The sequence below is a fragment of the Eutrigla gurnardus genome (assembly GCF_963514095.1).
Source record: "Eutrigla gurnardus genome assembly, chromosome: 5".
Taxonomy (NCBI): domain Eukaryota; kingdom Metazoa; phylum Chordata; class Actinopteri; order Perciformes; family Triglidae; genus Eutrigla; species Eutrigla gurnardus.
Window position 1 is genome coordinate 19840468 of NC_139919.1, and position 18908 is coordinate 19859375.

Sequence of the window (18908 nt, forward strand, 5' to 3'; positions counted from 1 at the left end):
TTAGTGTTGCATACTACCAAAATAATTGTGTTATTGTTCATATTAGCACAAAACAATCAATGAGAGGACCTGCGTGGTAACTGTCATTCTTTGGTATTGACGTGACCAGCCAAAGTGTGGACATTTATGATCATAAATTTTCATTACTACAAAGAAAAATAACATTTATCTAAAAGAACGATTGCATTATGTCATGTTGTGACACGTCTGTACATCATTTCAAATTGTGACTTTACTTGAAAAATGTATCTTGTTTAAATATAATCTCAATACAGCTCTTACTTGAATTTGAATGCAAGGAACAAAGATTATACGGAACCAATGTGCAGGAACAAAGTTTACACGAAACCACTTCACTGCCGTGCCGTTTGCTAGCTAGCCTCTTCTAGCTCGCGGTCTGTGCAGCGCTCTTGTTGACTGCTGTGTGTGTGTTTGATGAGGTGTAGAGGAGAAAGGAGATGTGGTCCTTTTTCGCCAGGGATCCTGTCAAAGACTTCGCTTATGAAATCCTGCCAGACACTCAAGAGAAGTCTGGAATATGGAGTCTTCATCGGGGGAAGCGAAAGGTAGAAGACGCAAACCTCCTCCGATCCTCCGCCAACGGTCGGAGTTAGCCTCGCTACGGAGGCCCTCTCTTAGCCGGCAGGCTAGCGTTAATGTCTGTTCGCTTCTTTTAGCTTTTAGGTGGTGTCATGTTGACAAGATTACATGTCAAGTCTGGCCGTATCTTTATCGTTTATTCAGTGGCAGTGCTTACTCCTCGTCATTTTCGTTTTGTAAGCTTCATCTACGTATTGCTGGTTTTCGCTACGGGGTCGGGCTTTGTTTACTCCGAGAGACAGACACGTATTTCTCGCCACGTCACCCCGTTTTAGCCGCGTTAATAACCGTTAACGGCACAGTTTTCCAGCTAACGTTTTATGACATTAATAAAGGTACCGTCCCCCAGCACCGACAGCACCTCACATCACCAACTGTCCTAATTATAATCGTTGAGTGCTGTCTGTCATCATGCCTGCAGGGCCAGATAAAAAACAACCAAGCACCCACTTCCTGTTTTCATCAGGTCAATTGTAACGTATTGAAGTATGATGTGGTGATATGCTATACTGTATTTGTTTTTTGGCGTTTACATAGGATAACGTTTAATATTGTATGTATAAATTGCACCCCACCTGTGTCCTCAGACCAATGGAGAGCCTGTGTCGGTGTTTCTGTACGAGCTAGCACAGGGAACAGAGCAGCAAACCCAGCTGGCCAAGGCTGCCTTCAAGCGTATGAAGACCCTGCGTCACCCTAACATCCTGGCTTATGTTGATGGATTAGAGGTATGTGTTTTATATGCATCCATCCTCCGCTGTACACACATTGCCATTGTTTATGGTGTTCAGCTTGGTTACTGTTGTTGTTGTTGTTGTTGTTGTTGTTGTTGTTGTTGTTGTGTCGTGTGACTATCATAATTAGTGACTCATCTCCACCATCTTGCTTTTCTCTGCATGTTAACGTTCAGAGAGAGGTGAGTGTGAATATGACACTGTCGGCCTTTTAATATTTGTACAATAGTGAGTAGTGTACTACATGATGTAAGCATATTCTTACACTGATTTATCAGCGTTGTTTACGCAACAAGATCGTAAAATAACCAAACTAACTATGCTGTACTATTATCATGATTACACACTTGAAATGAGTGCATCAGCATCTACTGCAAGTTTTGCCTAAAGAATGAATTGAAAATCAAGTACATCAAGGGAAACATGACAGGTCCATGTTTGTTGGTGACATATTCATAGTTCTAAGGAGGCTAGAACAGGAACTGGGAAGTTGCCAAACTCCTTAGTTTGTTATAATTCTGACCATAATTTTGTTTTTAATGCTGTGTATACAGTGTTGCCCTGTGTTACCCTCATAGTTTAGTAGGTCTGGGTATTAATTTACTTAATTTTAGTTGATTAAGTTGTGATGTACTGGTTTTTATAACTGATATTGACAGAATAACATTGATATCATGTTAATAATACACATATTGTGTAAATAATCAAGCACCTCTTACATGTCTTTTTAATAAATAAATGTATGGATAATAAACAGCAGAATACTAGTTCAAATATAACCATCCGTATACATTTTAATTATTTTATCAAACATATGCAATAGTAACATACACATAAAACAATCATAAATTTGTTTTTATTTTGTTTTGTTTTTTGAAATTTCACAGACAGAGAAGAGCCTGTACCTAGTTACTGAGCAGGTAACACCCTTGGCAGTCCACCTGAAAGCCCAGGCAGAGAAGGGGGGATCTGGGGAACTGGAGGTATCCTGGGGACTGCACCAGATAGTGGTACGTATAGAAGAGAGCACCATCTGATACTTTAAGGGGAGCCATTTCTCTGAAAGCCCTTCCTCCTCTACTACTGTTCACCTCTTCTCTCAGAAAGCCTTGAGTTTCCTGGTCAATGACTGCCACCTGCTTCATAACAACTTGGGTGTATCGGCTGTTTTTGTGGATCGAGCTGGGGAGTGGAAGCTCGGAGCACTTGACCATGTGGCCCCTGAACAGGGTGACCCAACTGGGGTCTCACTGCCTACCCCAAAATCTGTTTACCCAGACATGGAGAGATACGACCCACCAGAGATGCCCAATAGCAGTGGAGAGAAATGGTAAGAGAAGGGCTGGTTAAAATGGTAATGATGTGTTATACAGGAAGAAAATAAGCAGCAATATGAATGTTTGGACAAAGAAGAAATTACAGAATGAAGAGGTTCATAATAGGATTCTGTAATGATGCCTGAGTAAAGTCTTCATGATATTTTAAAGCTTGGTTACTGCCTTTTGTTTGAGCTCTGTACTGTGTTTGTTGTAGGGTGGGCGAGGTGTGGCGGCTAGGCTGCCTGATCTGGGAGGTGTTCAACGGGCCACTACCTCGCACATCCTCCCTTCGTTCACTGGGGAAGGTACTTTGTTTTATTACTGCAGTATTGTCGTTTATTCCATGACATATTGATATTCTAGAGATGCTTCCTGTTGTTACATTGAACAAGTTTAAAAAAAAAAAAAAAATAACAAACTAGAAATTGGATACATTTTAGATGATTCTAGTGTTTATTTGGCATTAGAGGGCAGATATTTTGCTTGTGTAAATAAGAAGAATTCTCAAATTGAATTTCAGATGAGTCAGCAGATACTGAATGAGATGCACATGTCAAAGTTGCCTTCAATCAAGTCTACACTGTCAGTGATCACTAAAAGGATGTTGTTTGTGACCTGAAGAAGTGTGGTTCACAGTCTCGTGTTGTCTCCGGTGTGTCCTCTTTGTGCCCACAGATCCCCAAGGCCCTGGTCCCGCATTACTGTGAGCTGGTGGGGGCCAACCCCCGAGCTCGGCCCAACCCAGCCCGCTTTCTCCAGAACTGTAGAGCCCCTGGGGGATTTCTCAGCAACAGCTTTGTGGAGAGCAACCTTTTCCTGGAGGAGATACAGGTCAACAGACTTGCATAAAAACACATATAAGAGTGGAGTTTGTGTTATTGTTACAATCAAACCTCATCACTCAAGTCACAACGTAGAATATCAAGATAGAAATAGATCAACTTCTCTTGGAAATATCCCATATAGTGTAATTTGATGAAGTAATTACCAGTGAGTAGCATTAGAAAGTATGATATGATAGTATAATAAATTAGGTATTCTCTTTCTCCAGATCAAGGAGCCGGCAGAGAAGCAGCAGTTCTTCCAGGATCTGAGTGACAATCTGGACTCCTTCCCTGAAGACTTTTGTAAACACAAGGTCCTTCCTCAGCTGCTAACCGCCTTTGAGTTTGGCAATGCAGGGGCCGTAGTCCTCACACCGCTTTTCAAGGTGAAGCTTTCAAATTCCACACCTTATTAAATATCTGACAAGTGTGTCCAATCATTTTCAAAGTAAAACATGAACAAAACCGTCCTCCAAAAAAAGTCAAAGTAAGATATGGTTGTACAGCTTTTAATATCTTCTTTCTATATTTTTTTTCCAGGTGGGGAAGTTCCTTTCAGCTGAAGAGTACCAACAGAAGATCATCCCTGTTATCGTGAAGATGTTCTCCTCCACAGACAGAGCCATGAGGATACGACTGCTGCAGCAGGTATGTTAAGCCTATACCATCAAAAACATCAGTAAATCATATCCCCTTCTGCCATTTTATCCCGTCTTCTCTCTGTGGTGCTCTGTCTCAGATGGAGCAGTTCATTCAATATCTGAATGACGCAGCAGTGAATTCCCAGATTTTCCCTCACGTTGTTCACGGCTTCACGGACACCAACCCCGCCATCAGAGAACAGACTGTTAAGGTAGTTTGCATGTCTTAAACACACACCAGGAAACAGGAGGAGTAATTACATATTCTTTTTGTACCGGATGTCGTCAGCCTCCTGTCACTTTAACCCGTCTTTGTTTCTCCATCTCACCCTCCAGTCTATGTTGCTGATGGCTCCCAAGCTGAATGAGACCAACCTCAACCAAGAGCTGATGCGCCACTTTGCCCGCCTGCAGGCCAGAGACGAACAGGGCCCGATCCGGTGCAACACCACCGTTTGCCTGGGCAAGATCGCCTCCTACCTCAATGCAGGGGTAAAGTACAGCCGCACCGTTGTGCAACACTTGATTCATTTAATGCTTAAAACATTTAAACCGAAGTTCAGTAAAGAATCTTATTTAATATTCGATCATCCCTCTCTTCCCAGACCCGACAACGTGTTCTGATTTCTGCCTTCTCACGAGCCACTAAAGATCCCTTCCCAGCTTCGCGCTCCGCCGGTGTACTGGGTTTTGCTGCTACACACAACTTCTACAGCATAACAGAGATCGCCGCTCGCATCCTCCCCACCCTCTCTGCCATTACTGTTGACCCTGACAAGTGTGTCAGAGATCAGGTACGCATGACTAAATTCGATTTATGACTATGGTGGCTTTTGACTACAAAAGCATTGCTGAGAAAATAAGGAAACCGTTATAAGGTCACTGAAAACAGATATGCTGATGTATCTCTGCTCAGTATATTCTCTCCTGTCTTCCTCTCTCTTGTTAGGCATTCAAAGCTATCAAGAGTTTCCTTTCCAAGCTGGAGACTGTGTCGGAAGACCCCACTACACTGGCTGAAATAGGTTTGTAACACACTGAACTGAGCTGCAGAGTCGGCTCTCTACTTTATATCTCATTAAATAATGAAACGGGTCAATATGCCACCGTATTTACATGTCTTGCAAAAAGATTAAAAACATGAAAGTTTCACTCTCTGCCTTGCAGAAAAGGATGTAGCATCCTGTGCTCAGCCAGCAGGTGCGTCGTCCAGCTGGGCGGGATGGGCCGTTACTGGCATGTCCTCCATAACTTCTAAGCTGATCCGCAACGCTCCAGGGACAGAGGACAGCGAGGTCCCCAACACTACCAGTCCTACCAGTGACGGATCACCTGCACCTGGTAGGGTTATCATATTTTGGATTTGGAACATTTTTAAAAGAGAGGATCAAAATTGATGCAGCAGAACCAGAGATAGTGGGGTTTTTTTGCTTTTTTTAAACCACACATTCTTCTTCTATATGTATGGTAAGCAGACTTATTTCTATTTTTGGCCATTTTCAAACTCGTAAACGACACGGAGTCAAGTGACCAGATTTCATGCCACAAAAGGCTTCAAGCAGCCGTTTCATTTATACAGTAGTCTGTCAGGACATAAAAACACACTTTGATGTGTAACATTTTTGAAGTTTATAATAAGCTGTCTTGTTTGTCTTTCTTTTGCAGATTCTGAAGATAAAACTCCACAACCCTCTGTGACGAACGACGCTGTTTCTAGCGATCCCAACCAATCACACACTCATGAATTAGCAGGCAACAAAGATGAGCCACCAGGAGACCGCTGGGAAGAGGAGGAGGACTGGGGACGTTTGGAAGTAAGAGTTCACTTCTGTTGACTGAAAAACAAATTATTATTGAGATGTATGTGATATTATGTTTTGTATTATCTGGGATTTTAATATAAAATTTCATTAATCGTTGATGCTGTCTCATTATAGGACCCAGAGAAAAGTCACACTGACCCAGACGACTGGAACACCGACTGGTCAGGAATGGCATCATCCAAAAAGAAGGCCGGGGACAAAGGAGTACGAGTCCTTTTAATTTGGATCACCAAGACAGCTTCCTTTGTGGATAACATAATCTATTTTTATATGACTTCAATTGGTCTACATTTCAGTCGTCAATCTCTCCAATATGCAGGTGGGCAGGTCGTCGTCGTCCTCCATGGCAGTGAAAAAGCAGAGCGCTGACTGGAGCAGCTCAGGCTGGGACGCCGATGACAGCTGGTCCAACGAGAAGGAAGGGCAGGGTCAGAGCTCTGCGGGTGAGGAAGGCTGGGGCAATGACTGGGCGGAGGAAGACACAGACACAACCTTGGCCAATGCAACACTCCCCCTGCCAGAAGGTGTGCGGTTAGCCAGCGAGTACAACTGGGACAGCAACAGCTCAGCCACCAAAGGAGCCAATCAGAACGATCTGTTCGCCAACGTGTCCCAGAGAAACACAGCCGGCACTGCTGCTACCACGGTGAGGACGGAGGGAGATGAACAGAGTCATTTAGTGTTAATCTGATTTTGTATAATGTCAGAAAATTCTTAAAGGGATGAAACTCATCACAGCAAAAAATTACAACCAAAAGCTCTTAAGGAAGCAAACTTTTTATTACTATTCATTTATTCCAAGCAAGTTATGGTTTTACAGGACGTTGCCTGCTGCAACGTTTTCATAGCTAGACTATCTGTTTCCTCCTGCATTGCACAGATGATGAGGCTAGCCAGATTGTAGAAGTTAAATAATGATTTCTCTCACACATTTAATTTCACTTTATCACACACATTCCACCATTGAAACAAGCAGTGTTTTTCTTTAACAATGACGTTTTAAGTACATAAACTTTACAAACTTTACATCGAATGTACAAACATTTTCATTTATATCCCCTCGAACAGCCACTCATTCATACAGACAAAGAAAAAAGAATAAACAAGCAGTGTTATTTGTGCTAGTGAGCTATAACTATTCTATAAAAACCATCCAATTGTAAGAAGATATAACTTTATTTTAAAAAAAGCAAAGCAAAAAAAAAAAAAAAGCATTAAAAAAATGTACTGCAGTCTTGTTGCTACGTAAAATAAAGAAAGCATGAAGATGGAATGAGAGAAAGAAATAGCCTCTAATGTCTTGTCAGTACAAGCATTATAGTGTTCATGTTTTGTTGACTCCGTGTCAGACTGGAGAAGGCTGGACTGCAGAGGCAACCGGAGACTGGGGCGCTGAGGAGAGCTGGGAGTCAGTGGATGGGAACCAGGGTAAGTCTCAGCTGGCCCCCCTCAGAAATATGAACCTTTTTATCCGTCACGTCACTGGACCAATGCCCAGTTATTCTTGTTAATGACCAATAACTAATGCCGTATGCCTGTGTATTGACCTGCCTGTCTTTATCGTCAACCAGGTCTCAGCAGGGCCGAGCTGTCCAAGAAGAAACGGGAGGAGAGGAGGAAAGAGCTGGAGGCGAAACGGGCCGAGCGCAAAGCAGCTAAAGGTCCTCTCAAACTGGGCGCACGCAAGCTAGACTGACGAGGATGCAAAGACAGATTGGAGGTTGTCGACAACAGTGACTGGACCTAGAGAAGTAGATGGAGGCTTCACATTCCACAAACGAAGGACCAGAAGTGTCAACAGTCGGAGGAAATCATTACTGTTGGTCCCTCTGACTCTCAGCTTTAGGGTTCCCCGTCTTCTGCATTGAGGATCTCACAGATGTGTAAAGAAGCAAGAACCTAGTGCTTTATGAATGCATTATTGTGGATGGCAGAGCTGAAAACACAGACACAATAGTGGAAGAGCAGCTCCCCCTGCAGCCTGAGCTGATCACAGTAAATGTCCCTTCCTTTTCTTTTTTTATTTACATAACTCATAAATTACAGTTGTAAAGTAAATGTGTGTATATATATAAATATATATGTGGTGCATCTTGTCTTAAAATGACATGAAGACGTGACACTTTTTTTAAAAATTGAGAAATATATTTAACGATATTTCAGAATCATACATGCATTCATCATTACACTGAATGTTTTTCAGCACACGCACAGTGAATATGAATGTTTTAGTTCACTGGTCACAAACCTACAGATTTAGGACTTAAAATCAATCCGTGCATGCACTTGTGTATTTGTATGGCCCAACAAAAGGTTTCATGGCACAGAATTCCAAATATGTTGAGATTACTTTGCACACTGTATTTGACTGTACAGAACTGGCCTGACGGACGACGAGTGTGACTGGTTTCAGATCTGTAAATGTGGTACATGCAATGCAGGCACGTGACAGAAATGAGTAGTAAGTGATGCCTATTTTAAGGGGAAATCAGTTTGTGTTTACATGCACTTTCGTTCGTAGTGCTGTTGCGGAGGGTTTATGGAATCCAATTAGTTTTATTTTTAAATATTTTGAAGATATCCATATAATTATGCAGATATCACTCAACCTTTGATCGTCTGAGGAAGTAAGATTTACCTATCTGTCATTTTTGGGAGGGTTGGGTGTGGTCAGGATAAAGGATTTCCGTAAAAATTCCCTATAATCATTTATTTGTGCCTTTTATTTAATGAAACAGATCTGGTCTGTAGGATCGCATCCAACACCTCAAGTTTCAACAGAAAATGTCAACCTGAAATGTCTTCCCACCGGCAGTGTAACCCCCCCCCCCCCCCCATATCTCCTCCAATGTCCTGGTGTGGGCTGTTCAGGTCAGGTCAGGAACTACGCTGTGTTTAGTTCAGGTGGACTGAAGAAGACTGGATGCAGCCTTTAACTGGGATGCCAAATCATGTAGCATGTTCTAAAAATAAAAACAAGAAAAAAGAAATGTACGTTTCTTCTTTAAATTAAAAGGCTGCATCTTCTTCCTGAACTAACGTATGAGCCAATAGACCATAATGTGGAGCATTCTTTAGTAAATTATTATTTTTTCAAAATGCTGTAAGCCTGCATCCTAGAGCCTGGACAAATAAAACCAAAATGATCTAGATATTCCTTAAGTGGAGAGAAAGAAAAAAACATCCAAAGCAAACTTTCTCAAAGGAGTTCCTCAAAATCATCTGGTCATATACAACAATATGCTTATCTAACTTATGGTACAATAAAATGTGTTTTCATTGTGAGTACCTGTTGCCATATTTTATTTAACAATTAAAGAGATTGCATCTACTATATGGAAATGCATCCATGTGCACCATAACGCCACCACTGCAAATATCATTCTACTTTACGCAGGAGTAAAATTAGGTGGTTGGCTCTACAACCCAGTAATACTGATATATTATATATTATAATTATCTCAGAGCGTCAAATAAACAAAAATGAATAAGTGAAGAATAAATGCATTCAAAACACATGGTTTTCAAGAGCTATGACTAGAGGGACACCAGTGATACCATCCAGAATCACACACATTCCTTTTATTACAAACAATTACAAACAAGTAAATGTCAAAGCAAGACACTAATTCATTAGAGATGGCATGTCATTTAAAAATTGTAGTAGTGTTGAATTAGTTCTGTCCACGTGTCTATTTTCAGACCATCAAGGTACTTTAACAATAAACAGCTTGTAGTGTTTTTGACACAATGCAACATAGCTTTTCTTTTAAATTTATTTTTTACTTATTTTAATGGTGTAACATATTCTTTGATAGGTTAAACTCGGGTAGATAATATGATTTCTTCATAAACAACTACCAGTAAAGAATTTTTGTTTCATCAATAGAAAATACACCTTGACCTTTCACATCCTTCAAAAATATTCACTCTATATTAAACATTTAAATATATTTGATCTCTGCAGCTTAATTAGTGGATCTCCTGTTCGTTGTGCTCAAGATTTGTTAAAGTCTAAAAAATACCGGGCCTTGATCCGGAACCAACCAGCATCACATTGTTATTCAAACTAAAGAAGGCATGAAGGACATATGGTGGTGTTGAGGCAAGATAGAAATCAATCAAATATCTGCATAAATCACACGTAAATTTAGCTGATTTTTTTCTGTGAGTGATCACGATGACTACCAGTTAGGCTTTGCTGGTGATCCGTTCATCAAGCCCCCCTGAATAGGCGACGCAGGCCTTCCATCACTGGGTGTTCTTGTTCTCTTTTTTGCCGCCTCCAAACAGAGCTCCGGCCAGAGCCACGATGCCCAGACCCACCACCGCAGCCATGCCCGCCACCATCACGGTTTCTCCTGCTTTACGCACCTGCAGAGGGAAACGGGACACGTTTCAGTTCATGAGTCTTCTTCACATTCCAAACTGCATTAAAATGATCCACAACTGTGGGAAATACATCAATAACATACCAGGACACGCTTCAGGACCACCAAGATTCCATGTTCTGTAATAATGTGCTGGTAATCTTATTGTCTGTTTGAAGGAGGAGTCCTGCACACAGACTTGTTCATTTCATCTGTTTAACCAAATAGTGCTGGATCAAAGGCCCAACGTTTCGACATGTGTCTTCATCAAGGGCCAAGCCAAAATGACTTGATTACCGATGATGCGATTATCTTATAGGATTACTTTTTATGTGTGAAAATGTATAATCTGTAATCCAGCGTTCTTGCTTGGCCTGATAAAGACAACTTCGCTACGGCTTTTGATTCAACACAGTGTTGTTGAAATAAATAGGAATTGATTTAATTAGCAAGTCTGTGTGCAGTCTTCCTCCTTCAACCAGAATTTTTTTTTTTTTTTTATCTCACAAACACACTTTATCTCTTTTCCACCAGGGACCACCAATGAATGTCAGCCATACACAAGCTGAAAGGACTGTATGTTGCTGCTGTATGTTTTTCAGTATGTACTGTTTGTGGTGTGTATGGCTTTGGCTGTTGGATGGACATGGTGCTGTGCAAAGGAATTTCCCTTAGGGGACGGGAGAATGTTAAGTCTTTATCTAACAGAGTGGCTTCTTATCTGTTCTTATCTGAGAGTCTTGTATGAAAGACATGGCTCAACTGACCTGCCGAGACTCCGCCTTTCCGTAGCGCAGCTCATTTGCAAAGTGCTCGCAGTTTCCTCTGAAGACGCAGTACGGCAGCTCATCGCCCACCTTCGCACAAGCCTCCCTCACAATGACGTGAGCTGGACGGGACCGGTACTCCTTGTCCAGGCTGTTGTTGATTTTCCACTGGTTGGTTCCAACCACATCCCACAGCTCCTCTTTCTTCACCACGGCCTTCTCACTTAGAACAGACATCACACTGTTGGCGCCGGCACCCGGGACCTCAGCTAGGGATAAAAAAAGAGAGAGGGTGAACCAGACATTACTGGTGACATATCACCAATGGTGATTGACAATGGATGGATGTTGTGGTCTGAAAAAAGTAATGTGACAGTGAGGCTGTGTTTCTGTTCCAGACTGAGAAGGGTTAGTAATTGGGAGTAGCAGTCCAGACAGCTGTGTGTGGGGACTGGGAGGACTCACAGGGTGGTGCCAAGTGGACAATGAAGCCATCACCAACATACACAGCCCAGTGCTGATAGGAGCCCCGGAAGATCTCAATCAAGTCCCCAATCTCTGGTTTCTCATCATACTTGGATTAGAACAGACAGACAAAGTGTTTGATTTGGCAACAGACTGTTTGGCAATATCTGCAGACTGCCTTACTGGACTATCTGGGTTAAACAAGGATAAGATGAGACTTGTATTGGGATTAATAAATACAATTGATTTGACTTGAAACTGTAAAACACAAAAACGGCAGAAAACAAAGTATGAAAACACACTAGTCTAACTTTCAGAGTTCTGATTTAGTGATCACTTCCTAACCAATGTCGGGGCCATGTTGGTGTATCTTTCGTCCGTAAACCTTGGACCAGTTTGACTTGCAGATGTCTTTCAGCACCTGCAGGAATAAATCATTTTATAGACCATATTAGCACACAACATGGGATACTGAGGTTAAAGAGACAGGAAATTTAAATAAAACACAAATAAATTAAATGAAAACAGTTCACTATTCCTTTGGTGACCAAGCGTCTAAGAATGTATTTACATTTAATATTGTACTTATAATATTGAATATAATTTTCATATGACGACCACATGGGTGTTGTGTGACTGCTCCTTGTAATTAATGAATAATACAATAATCATCATCAAGCATATTGATGTGTGACATTGTAGCTCATTGGTAGTACATCTATAAAAACTCAGTAATAAAGTCCTGTAATAAATCCTACATACAAAGGTTATACTAATATAGTCTAATTTAATCATTTGGATGCTTTAGTTTGTGTTGTTTGTGTTGAATTGTATTGCATTATACTGACAACAGTAGCTTTAAATAAGTCGTGAACGTGAAAATGAAAATGAAAATAGTCCCGAGTGGACAGACCGATGCTCTGACGTTTGACACGGTAAAAAGGTGTGTAATGATATTACAAAGTGAGTGGGACTTACCCATGCTGCCAGCCTGCTTTCATGTAGACAAAGCGACTAATTCAGTTCAGTTTTAGCAAACGATACATAAACTACAGTAAGCGACGAAACACCAAGGTAGCCGAAAGCTCGTGAATAGCTTCTCTGTGTTTACGTCATCCAAATGCATTTTAAAGCAACCGGTTTTAGGCTAACATCACATCGCAGCAACACAACAGAACGACACGAAAACGCGGCCGGCGGCAGACATTACGGTTCAGACATTATGGTTCGGTTTGTATAGATGTGTTAACAGTCCGGCCTCTTACCGTTAGATATGGTGCCCACAGTGTTTGAATATCAAACAAGTCACCGGAGACACCGGAGACACCGAGAGCTCAGTCGGCATCAGCTGATCTTTGCTCTGTATGTTTTTCTGGAGCTCGTGACCTTCAGAATAAAAGCCTCATTAGGCAAACATTTACGTTGATGCCTTCACAACACAATTTTAATGATTAGTATTCATTTTAATTATTAATTTTATTGCACACTTCTAAACGAAGTAGATTCCGTGTATGTGAAAAGATACTTGGCAATTTATTTGCATATCAGTTTTTGACTTCTAATTTTTTAAACCTTTGGGCATCAATCTACAGGTTCCTATCTTAATCGTGTCTTAATGTATTAGTTGACACGGTGTTATGTTATCGTACCCAGCGAGACGTTGACACAAGCTAAATAAATTAATATATGTATACATCCAGCCACTACCACTAGGTGTCGCCACTGACGTCAGCTGTCAGTGGCGGTTTACTTTTTTTCAAACCACGAAGAAGTCCCAACATCCGCCTTTAGAGCGCCCATTCGATGTGTTCTGTCCCGAAACTGGACAGAGAAAACAATAAAAAGGCTGTCACAGTCGTTCGCATCGGAGCCCCGCCGCCGAGAGGAGGATTTCATGTGACGGTTTGATGTTAAAAGAGCAAACGATGTCGGTGGTGTTGGACGGGAGTCCGCTGAAAGCGATGCAGAGCTCACACAGCCACACGGCGCAGACTGCCCTGAGGTGAGTGGCTATCTGGTAGTGGCGAGAGGACGCGGCTGGTCTGACACATCGAGGACATTTCGACTCTAACGTCAGTGTAGTACATGTTGTAGTGGATGTCAGACTTTAATATGTTACTACACGTTTATATAGAAAGTATTGAAAGTTAGTGAATTAGCAAACTACGTCAGGGCTACAAAGAGGGAGTCCTTTCATGTGTCAGATTCATATGTCAGTAAAAAGTGAAAAAAGCTCACCACAACTTCCCCGAGCCCAAAGTGACGTTCTTTAAATGCTTGCCTTGTCAGACCTGGAACATATATATTTATATAAATATACACACACACAAACACAAAGATATGAAACAAAGAAAAGCAGCACGTTCTGACAAGTTGAATACAGTGCATTGCCAGTTTTACAAACAAATTGATACATATTGAGGATTATTTAGCCTATTTGATTGATAAACTGTAAGTTCATCACTATATGTTATGTCAATTGACCTAATTAAAATGTTTATACATGAGAGCTCCAACAATTAGTCAGTCAAAAGTGAAATTGATAATGTAAATGATTGTTTCAGCTCTCCATTATACTGTTCTCTTTCTTGTTAGTAGTGGTGTATGAATCGATCTTTATGTGTAGTCGGAAACAACCTTCCCTTCTCACACAATCATACAGCTCTTTTGTTTTAACTTCTTTTCCTCATCACTTTCTGCTCTGCCTCTCCTCCAGCACCCAGGAGCTCGCCCAGGAGATCAAGTCCTTCATCAGTGGCATTGACACTGTTCAGGGCCGGAAGCTCAGTGTCCGGGAACACGCCCGCTGTGCCGTGCGCCTGCTGCGCTCCGTCCCAGCCTGTCGAGGGGCAGTGCTAGAGCATCTGAGGGGCGTGTATGATGAGCATGTCTCCGCCTTCCTGCACATCCTGGAGACAGAGAGTGATGCCAGCTCCGGGGTCAGCTCCAACCTGGAGGACATCATACAGGTGCAGTAATGCAAGGACACGCATAGAACTTGTTATAAAACTAGTACCATATGTTGAAAATCACGAGAAGAGAATATTGAAAGGTTTATAGACATTAGAACATTGACTTGGATTTGTCGGTCTACAAGACTAACATAGCCAGACCCTGCCAAATTTAACTAGTCTAAATGTTTCCTTGCATTCATAAAAAAGAATAATGGTCAGGAATTTCCATGAGAAAATGGTCTTAATTGTTTCTGTTTGTCTGTAGGAGGTTCATGGCGTGCTATCAGAGTTCATCCGTCTCAACCCCCGAGCCTGGGCCCCTCTGGTTTCTGCCTGGGCTGTGGATTTGTTGGGCCAGCTCAGCAGCAAGCACGCCGGCCGCAGGGTGGCGCCCCACTCATCCAGCCTCAACGAGCTGCTCCAGCTCTGGATGTCCTGTGCTGCCACCCGGTCCCTCATGGAGGCCTACTCACAGTGCTTGGCTGCCATGCTGGCCTGGTGCCCTGATGCGTGTGTGGATGCTTTGTTGGACACCTCCGTTCAACACTCCCCACACTTTGACTGGGTGGTGGCTCACATCGGCTCTGCTTTCCCAGGTACTATCATCAGCCGAGTCCTGGCATGTGGACTCAAGGACTTCTGCTCTCATGGTGCTAAGGACCCAGGGCTAATGATCATAGGAGTGGATAAAGGCAGCAGAGTGCCAAAGATTGGCTCAGTGGTGGGAATCCTTGGACACCTTGCAGTGCACCACTCAGACAGCATCAGAAAGGAGCTGCTCAGGATGTTTCAGGAAAGCCTGTGTCCGTCCAGTCCTCTATCTCCCACTTCATCCTCAACATCTTGGGAGGGTTCCCCTCAACTCCGTCGTGCTGCAGTGCCATTTCTACTTCAACTGGCTGCAATGTCGCCCAACCTCTTTGGTGCGGTGTCTGCAGAGCTGGTAGAGCTGCTACGTCCTCCTGTTCTGCTCCAGCTCCAGGCTTTGCTGCAGGTCCTCCCCAGAGAGGAACTGGATAATATGATGGGGTTGGCTGTCCACCTTATTAGCCAGAGCCCATCAGGAGGGTCCCGTGTCCTCCGTTTCCTGGCAGACACAGCGACCCCGGCCTCAGTCATAATCTCCGGTCCTACACCTTCCCCTCACGAAGGGGTCAGAGAAGGTTGCGATCGCCTCCTCCAGATGTTGCTTCTCCATCTCCACAAACTGGTGTTCAACCGCTCAGATGGAGCCGAAGTCCACACCCACCACTCGGCTTCCTCTCAACCCCAAAGGGTCATTCCCTTCTTGGAGGAGCTGCAGTCTCACGTAGGGGAGCTCTGTGCCGAGACACTGCGACTGGAACGGAAACGTCACCTCTGGCTGCATCAGTTGCTGTGTCTGCTGTCAGTGTATGGAGGTCCCAGCGTGGCAACTGAGGCCTTCTGCCAGCTACTCACCCAGGCCCACAACCCAGAGGAGCTGGCTCTGGCCTGGCAGCTCCACACCACACTCTCCTCTTGCATGGCAGGACTCATTCCTGCCGCTGTAGCTCGCTGCGTCGCCCAGATCCATACTCACACTCTGGGGCCCCGGCAGCTCAAGCAGCTGTTGCTTAACCTGGCCGCAGCCATCCAGAGTCAGGATGAGGAGAGAAGAGGAGCAGCTGGTGTTCAGTCATCCATGGCCATCCAGGTGGGCTCAGCGGTCTCAGGACACCTCCATGATTTTGGCTCACTCCTTCTCCATGGCGACGCGGGTGTGTCTCATGCTACAGTACGCCTCCTTTCTTGTAGCCCACTCCCCCGCACCTCCTCCCCAGCACACCTGCTGCTGCTCTCTCGTGCTGCGGTGACTCATTTCTTCTTGGCGCTGCGTAGAAGAGTGGAAGGAGGGTCGGTGGGGAGAGATGGAGGACAGGCACGCGAGGCCGTGAACTGTTCAGTGCTGCTCCTGTCCCGATTTGCAGCGTATTCTCCGCTCACTCTGAAAGCAGTACTTCAGCAGCTGGTAGAGGGAGCACTTCATAAAGGCAACGCCGGCCTGTTTGGAGGGCAGATCGCAGACATGTCTGGTGCCCCTTTGCCTTCCCCGTCTGTGTCTCCTGACATCGGAGCCTCTTTGCTGGATATCAACTGTCGGTTTGGTACCACCGTCAACTTCTCAGGCAGTGTATGGTCCGTGTTTCATGCCGGGGTGATTGGAAAGGGGCTGAAGGTCCGCACGGACACACAACTGCCTGACCCAGCGGCGGTCATGCAGGTGAGTTGCACAATTTGAGAACTTTAAATGAGCACATTTTCAAGCTAAATGGGGATTACATAATCTTACAGCAGAGCAACTGATGCTAATACTAATTCAGGAAGTGATTAGTCCCTATGAAGTATGTCATTAAATGCATATACCAGCAGTCTTTTCAGTCAGAGGAGGTAGGTCTAAGATACAGAAATGTATAGAATTGCATTCTGCATGTAACTATTATCTCAACTACACCTGAAAATGATTAAAGATACGATAGTTGTATGTATATTATGTTTGATAAGCCGTAGCAGAAAATACTTGAAGTGTCATTGTAATCATTTTTTTTCCTTTTTGTTTTTCACTCTTTAGAACGTTCAGACTTTGCTGGCTGTCGTAGTCCAGTGTTGCAGCTCCTCTGGTCTCAACGGCTCAAGACCTCCATCTGACCCAGAGGAGCCGCTGCCCATCAACGCTGAAGCAGCCAAGGTAGTTGCAGTAACAATGGTGGAAAGCGTCTGTCCAGATGTTGCCAATGGTGAGCTGTCCTGGCCCCCAGAAGAGCACGCCCGCACCACAGTGGAGCGAGACATCCACATCCGGCGTTGTTTCGAGGCCCACCCGGTGCTCTTCCCTCTGCTGCAGGTGGTGGCAGCTGGACGCCCGGCTCTCTGCTACTGCTCAGCTGTGCTCAGAGGCCTCCTTGCCACTCTGCTGGCCCACTGGGAGGCATCCCGTGAGGTGTTGTCCACAGACTCCCCGTGGCACCTCCGGGCCTCTTGTCTTCTGGTGTCCTGCATGGGAGAGGGCCAGCTCCTGCCTCCTGTGCTGGCCAACGTCCACGAAGCCTTCCCCCACCTCACTCCCTTTGAGGTGAGGCTGCTGCTCCTGGCTGTGTGGGAGTACGTAAGAGGCAATGGGCCCATGCCCCAGAAGTTTGTCTTTAACTCCGAGAAGGGGCTGTTCTGCAGGGATTTCTCACGGGACGGTGATGTGGCAAGATACGTGGCGCCGATTCACAGCGTCCTGCATAAAAACATTGATAGATTGGGACATCTGTGCTGGCGGTTCCAGCTCTAAAGAGTAGTTGAAATTAACAATGTAGAGCAGGTGACTAATAAATAGAGGCTGTAAAATAGATGGACTACTGTGTCCCATCGCTTCAGGAGTGGACTGCAAAGTTGCTTTCACTGTACTTCACTTTCATACAAGTATAGGTGTGTTTGTTTGTGTGTGTGTGTGTCTTTTTGTACCATAATTTTAGAATTGATACGTTTCTTGCTAGTTTTTTCTGTGACAAAAACGTGGGGACAAGAGAAATGGCACACATGTATATTATGTTAATACAGAATTTGTTCCACAAAAAAACACAGCATTTCCTTGTGTCATTTTGGTTGGTGAATACAATGTAACTGTGCTAAATCCTTTTTAGATTGTTTTGTATCATCTTCACATGTTCACGTTCGAAAATAGTGCCTATAAACATGACTTGTCATCTGTTAATAAAGGCCAAAACATTGTTGTATAAACCACTTAACAGAATAAATAATTTGGTCCTATTATGTGTCTTGAATTAGCATCCTTGTTAATGATCAAATGTTTTATCACAGAACTCTCTTGGTTATTAAATCACAAAGTTGTAATACCGTGTTCTTTGCATCCTGTAAATCTTCTAAGCCAGTGGTTTCCAAACTATTTTTTTGACCACTTCATACAAAGCATTGAGTAGCAGGGAAGAAGGTCTTTCTTTTTAGACACTTTAATTAGATTTTTTTAACTTTTTTTTAAGTTAAAGCTACACTATTTTCACAGTATAAAAACAAACACAGAGACTTTTTTTCCCCTTTGTTACACCACAGTAATCATCCAGCCTGAGGTTGTAAACAACTGAAGGGGTTGGTCAAAATTGTTGAAACAATACAATATAGTACTATATTATTCAACGAACTGTGGCCTTGGAAATCATCATAGATTTGAACCAACATTTACCCCTTTATAGGTGCCTCCCGCCCTTGTTTGCTTGTGGGCCCCCTTAGAATAATGTGATCGATATGTACTTGTACCCAAGGTAATGGAGAATAGTGTGGCAAATGAAACAAAAACATAATGTGTTTATTGTTCCAAACTCAAGGAATTGGAGGCTGAAATGTGGAAAAAAAAGTAAAAGTGTAATAAAATGAAGTATGTGCACCC

General features: G+C 43.4%; 3 protein-coding genes across 3 annotated transcripts; 2 read left to right on the plus strand and 1 right to left on the minus strand.

Annotated features, from left to right (window-relative positions):
- Nucleotides 1-391: 391 nt before the first annotated feature.
- On the plus strand, nucleotides 392-9229 carry scyl1 (SCY1-like, kinase-like 1). Its single transcript, XM_084010168.1, has 18 exons — nucleotides 392-566; nucleotides 1188-1328; nucleotides 2222-2344; nucleotides 2438-2664; nucleotides 2868-2958; nucleotides 3329-3484; nucleotides 3705-3863; nucleotides 4018-4125; nucleotides 4217-4330; nucleotides 4455-4610; nucleotides 4724-4912; nucleotides 5068-5143; nucleotides 5286-5459; nucleotides 5784-5932; nucleotides 6056-6145; nucleotides 6261-6587; nucleotides 7291-7369; nucleotides 7513-9229. Exons 1-18 carry the CDS (start codon nucleotides 459-461, stop codon nucleotides 7635-7637), a joined length of 2592 nt encoding a protein of 863 aa, XP_083866294.1. The 5' UTR covers nucleotides 392-458; the 3' UTR covers nucleotides 7638-9229.
- A 272-nt stretch (nucleotides 9230-9501) lies between these two features.
- Nucleotides 9502-12928, minus strand: LOC311013886 (phospholipase A and acyltransferase 3-like). Its single transcript, XM_084010169.1, has 5 exons — nucleotides 12809-12928; nucleotides 11889-11964; nucleotides 11544-11652; nucleotides 11079-11347; nucleotides 9502-10315 (listed from the first exon to the last, which is right to left on the minus strand). Exons 2-5 carry the CDS (start codon nucleotides 11901-11903, stop codon nucleotides 10193-10195), a joined length of 516 nt encoding a protein of 171 aa, XP_083866295.1. The 5' UTR covers nucleotides 11904-11964; nucleotides 12809-12928; the 3' UTR covers nucleotides 9502-10192.
- Nucleotides 12929-13329: 401 nt separating this feature from the next.
- Nucleotides 13330-18266, plus strand: ints5 (integrator complex subunit 5). The gene is made up of 4 exons (XM_084009768.1): nucleotides 13330-13545; nucleotides 14260-14512; nucleotides 14763-16739; nucleotides 17088-18266. Exons 1-4 carry the CDS (start codon nucleotides 13451-13453, stop codon nucleotides 17793-17795), a joined length of 3033 nt encoding a protein of 1010 aa, XP_083865894.1. The 5' UTR covers nucleotides 13330-13450; the 3' UTR covers nucleotides 17796-18266.
- The last annotated feature ends 642 nt before the right edge of the window (nucleotides 18267-18908 follow it).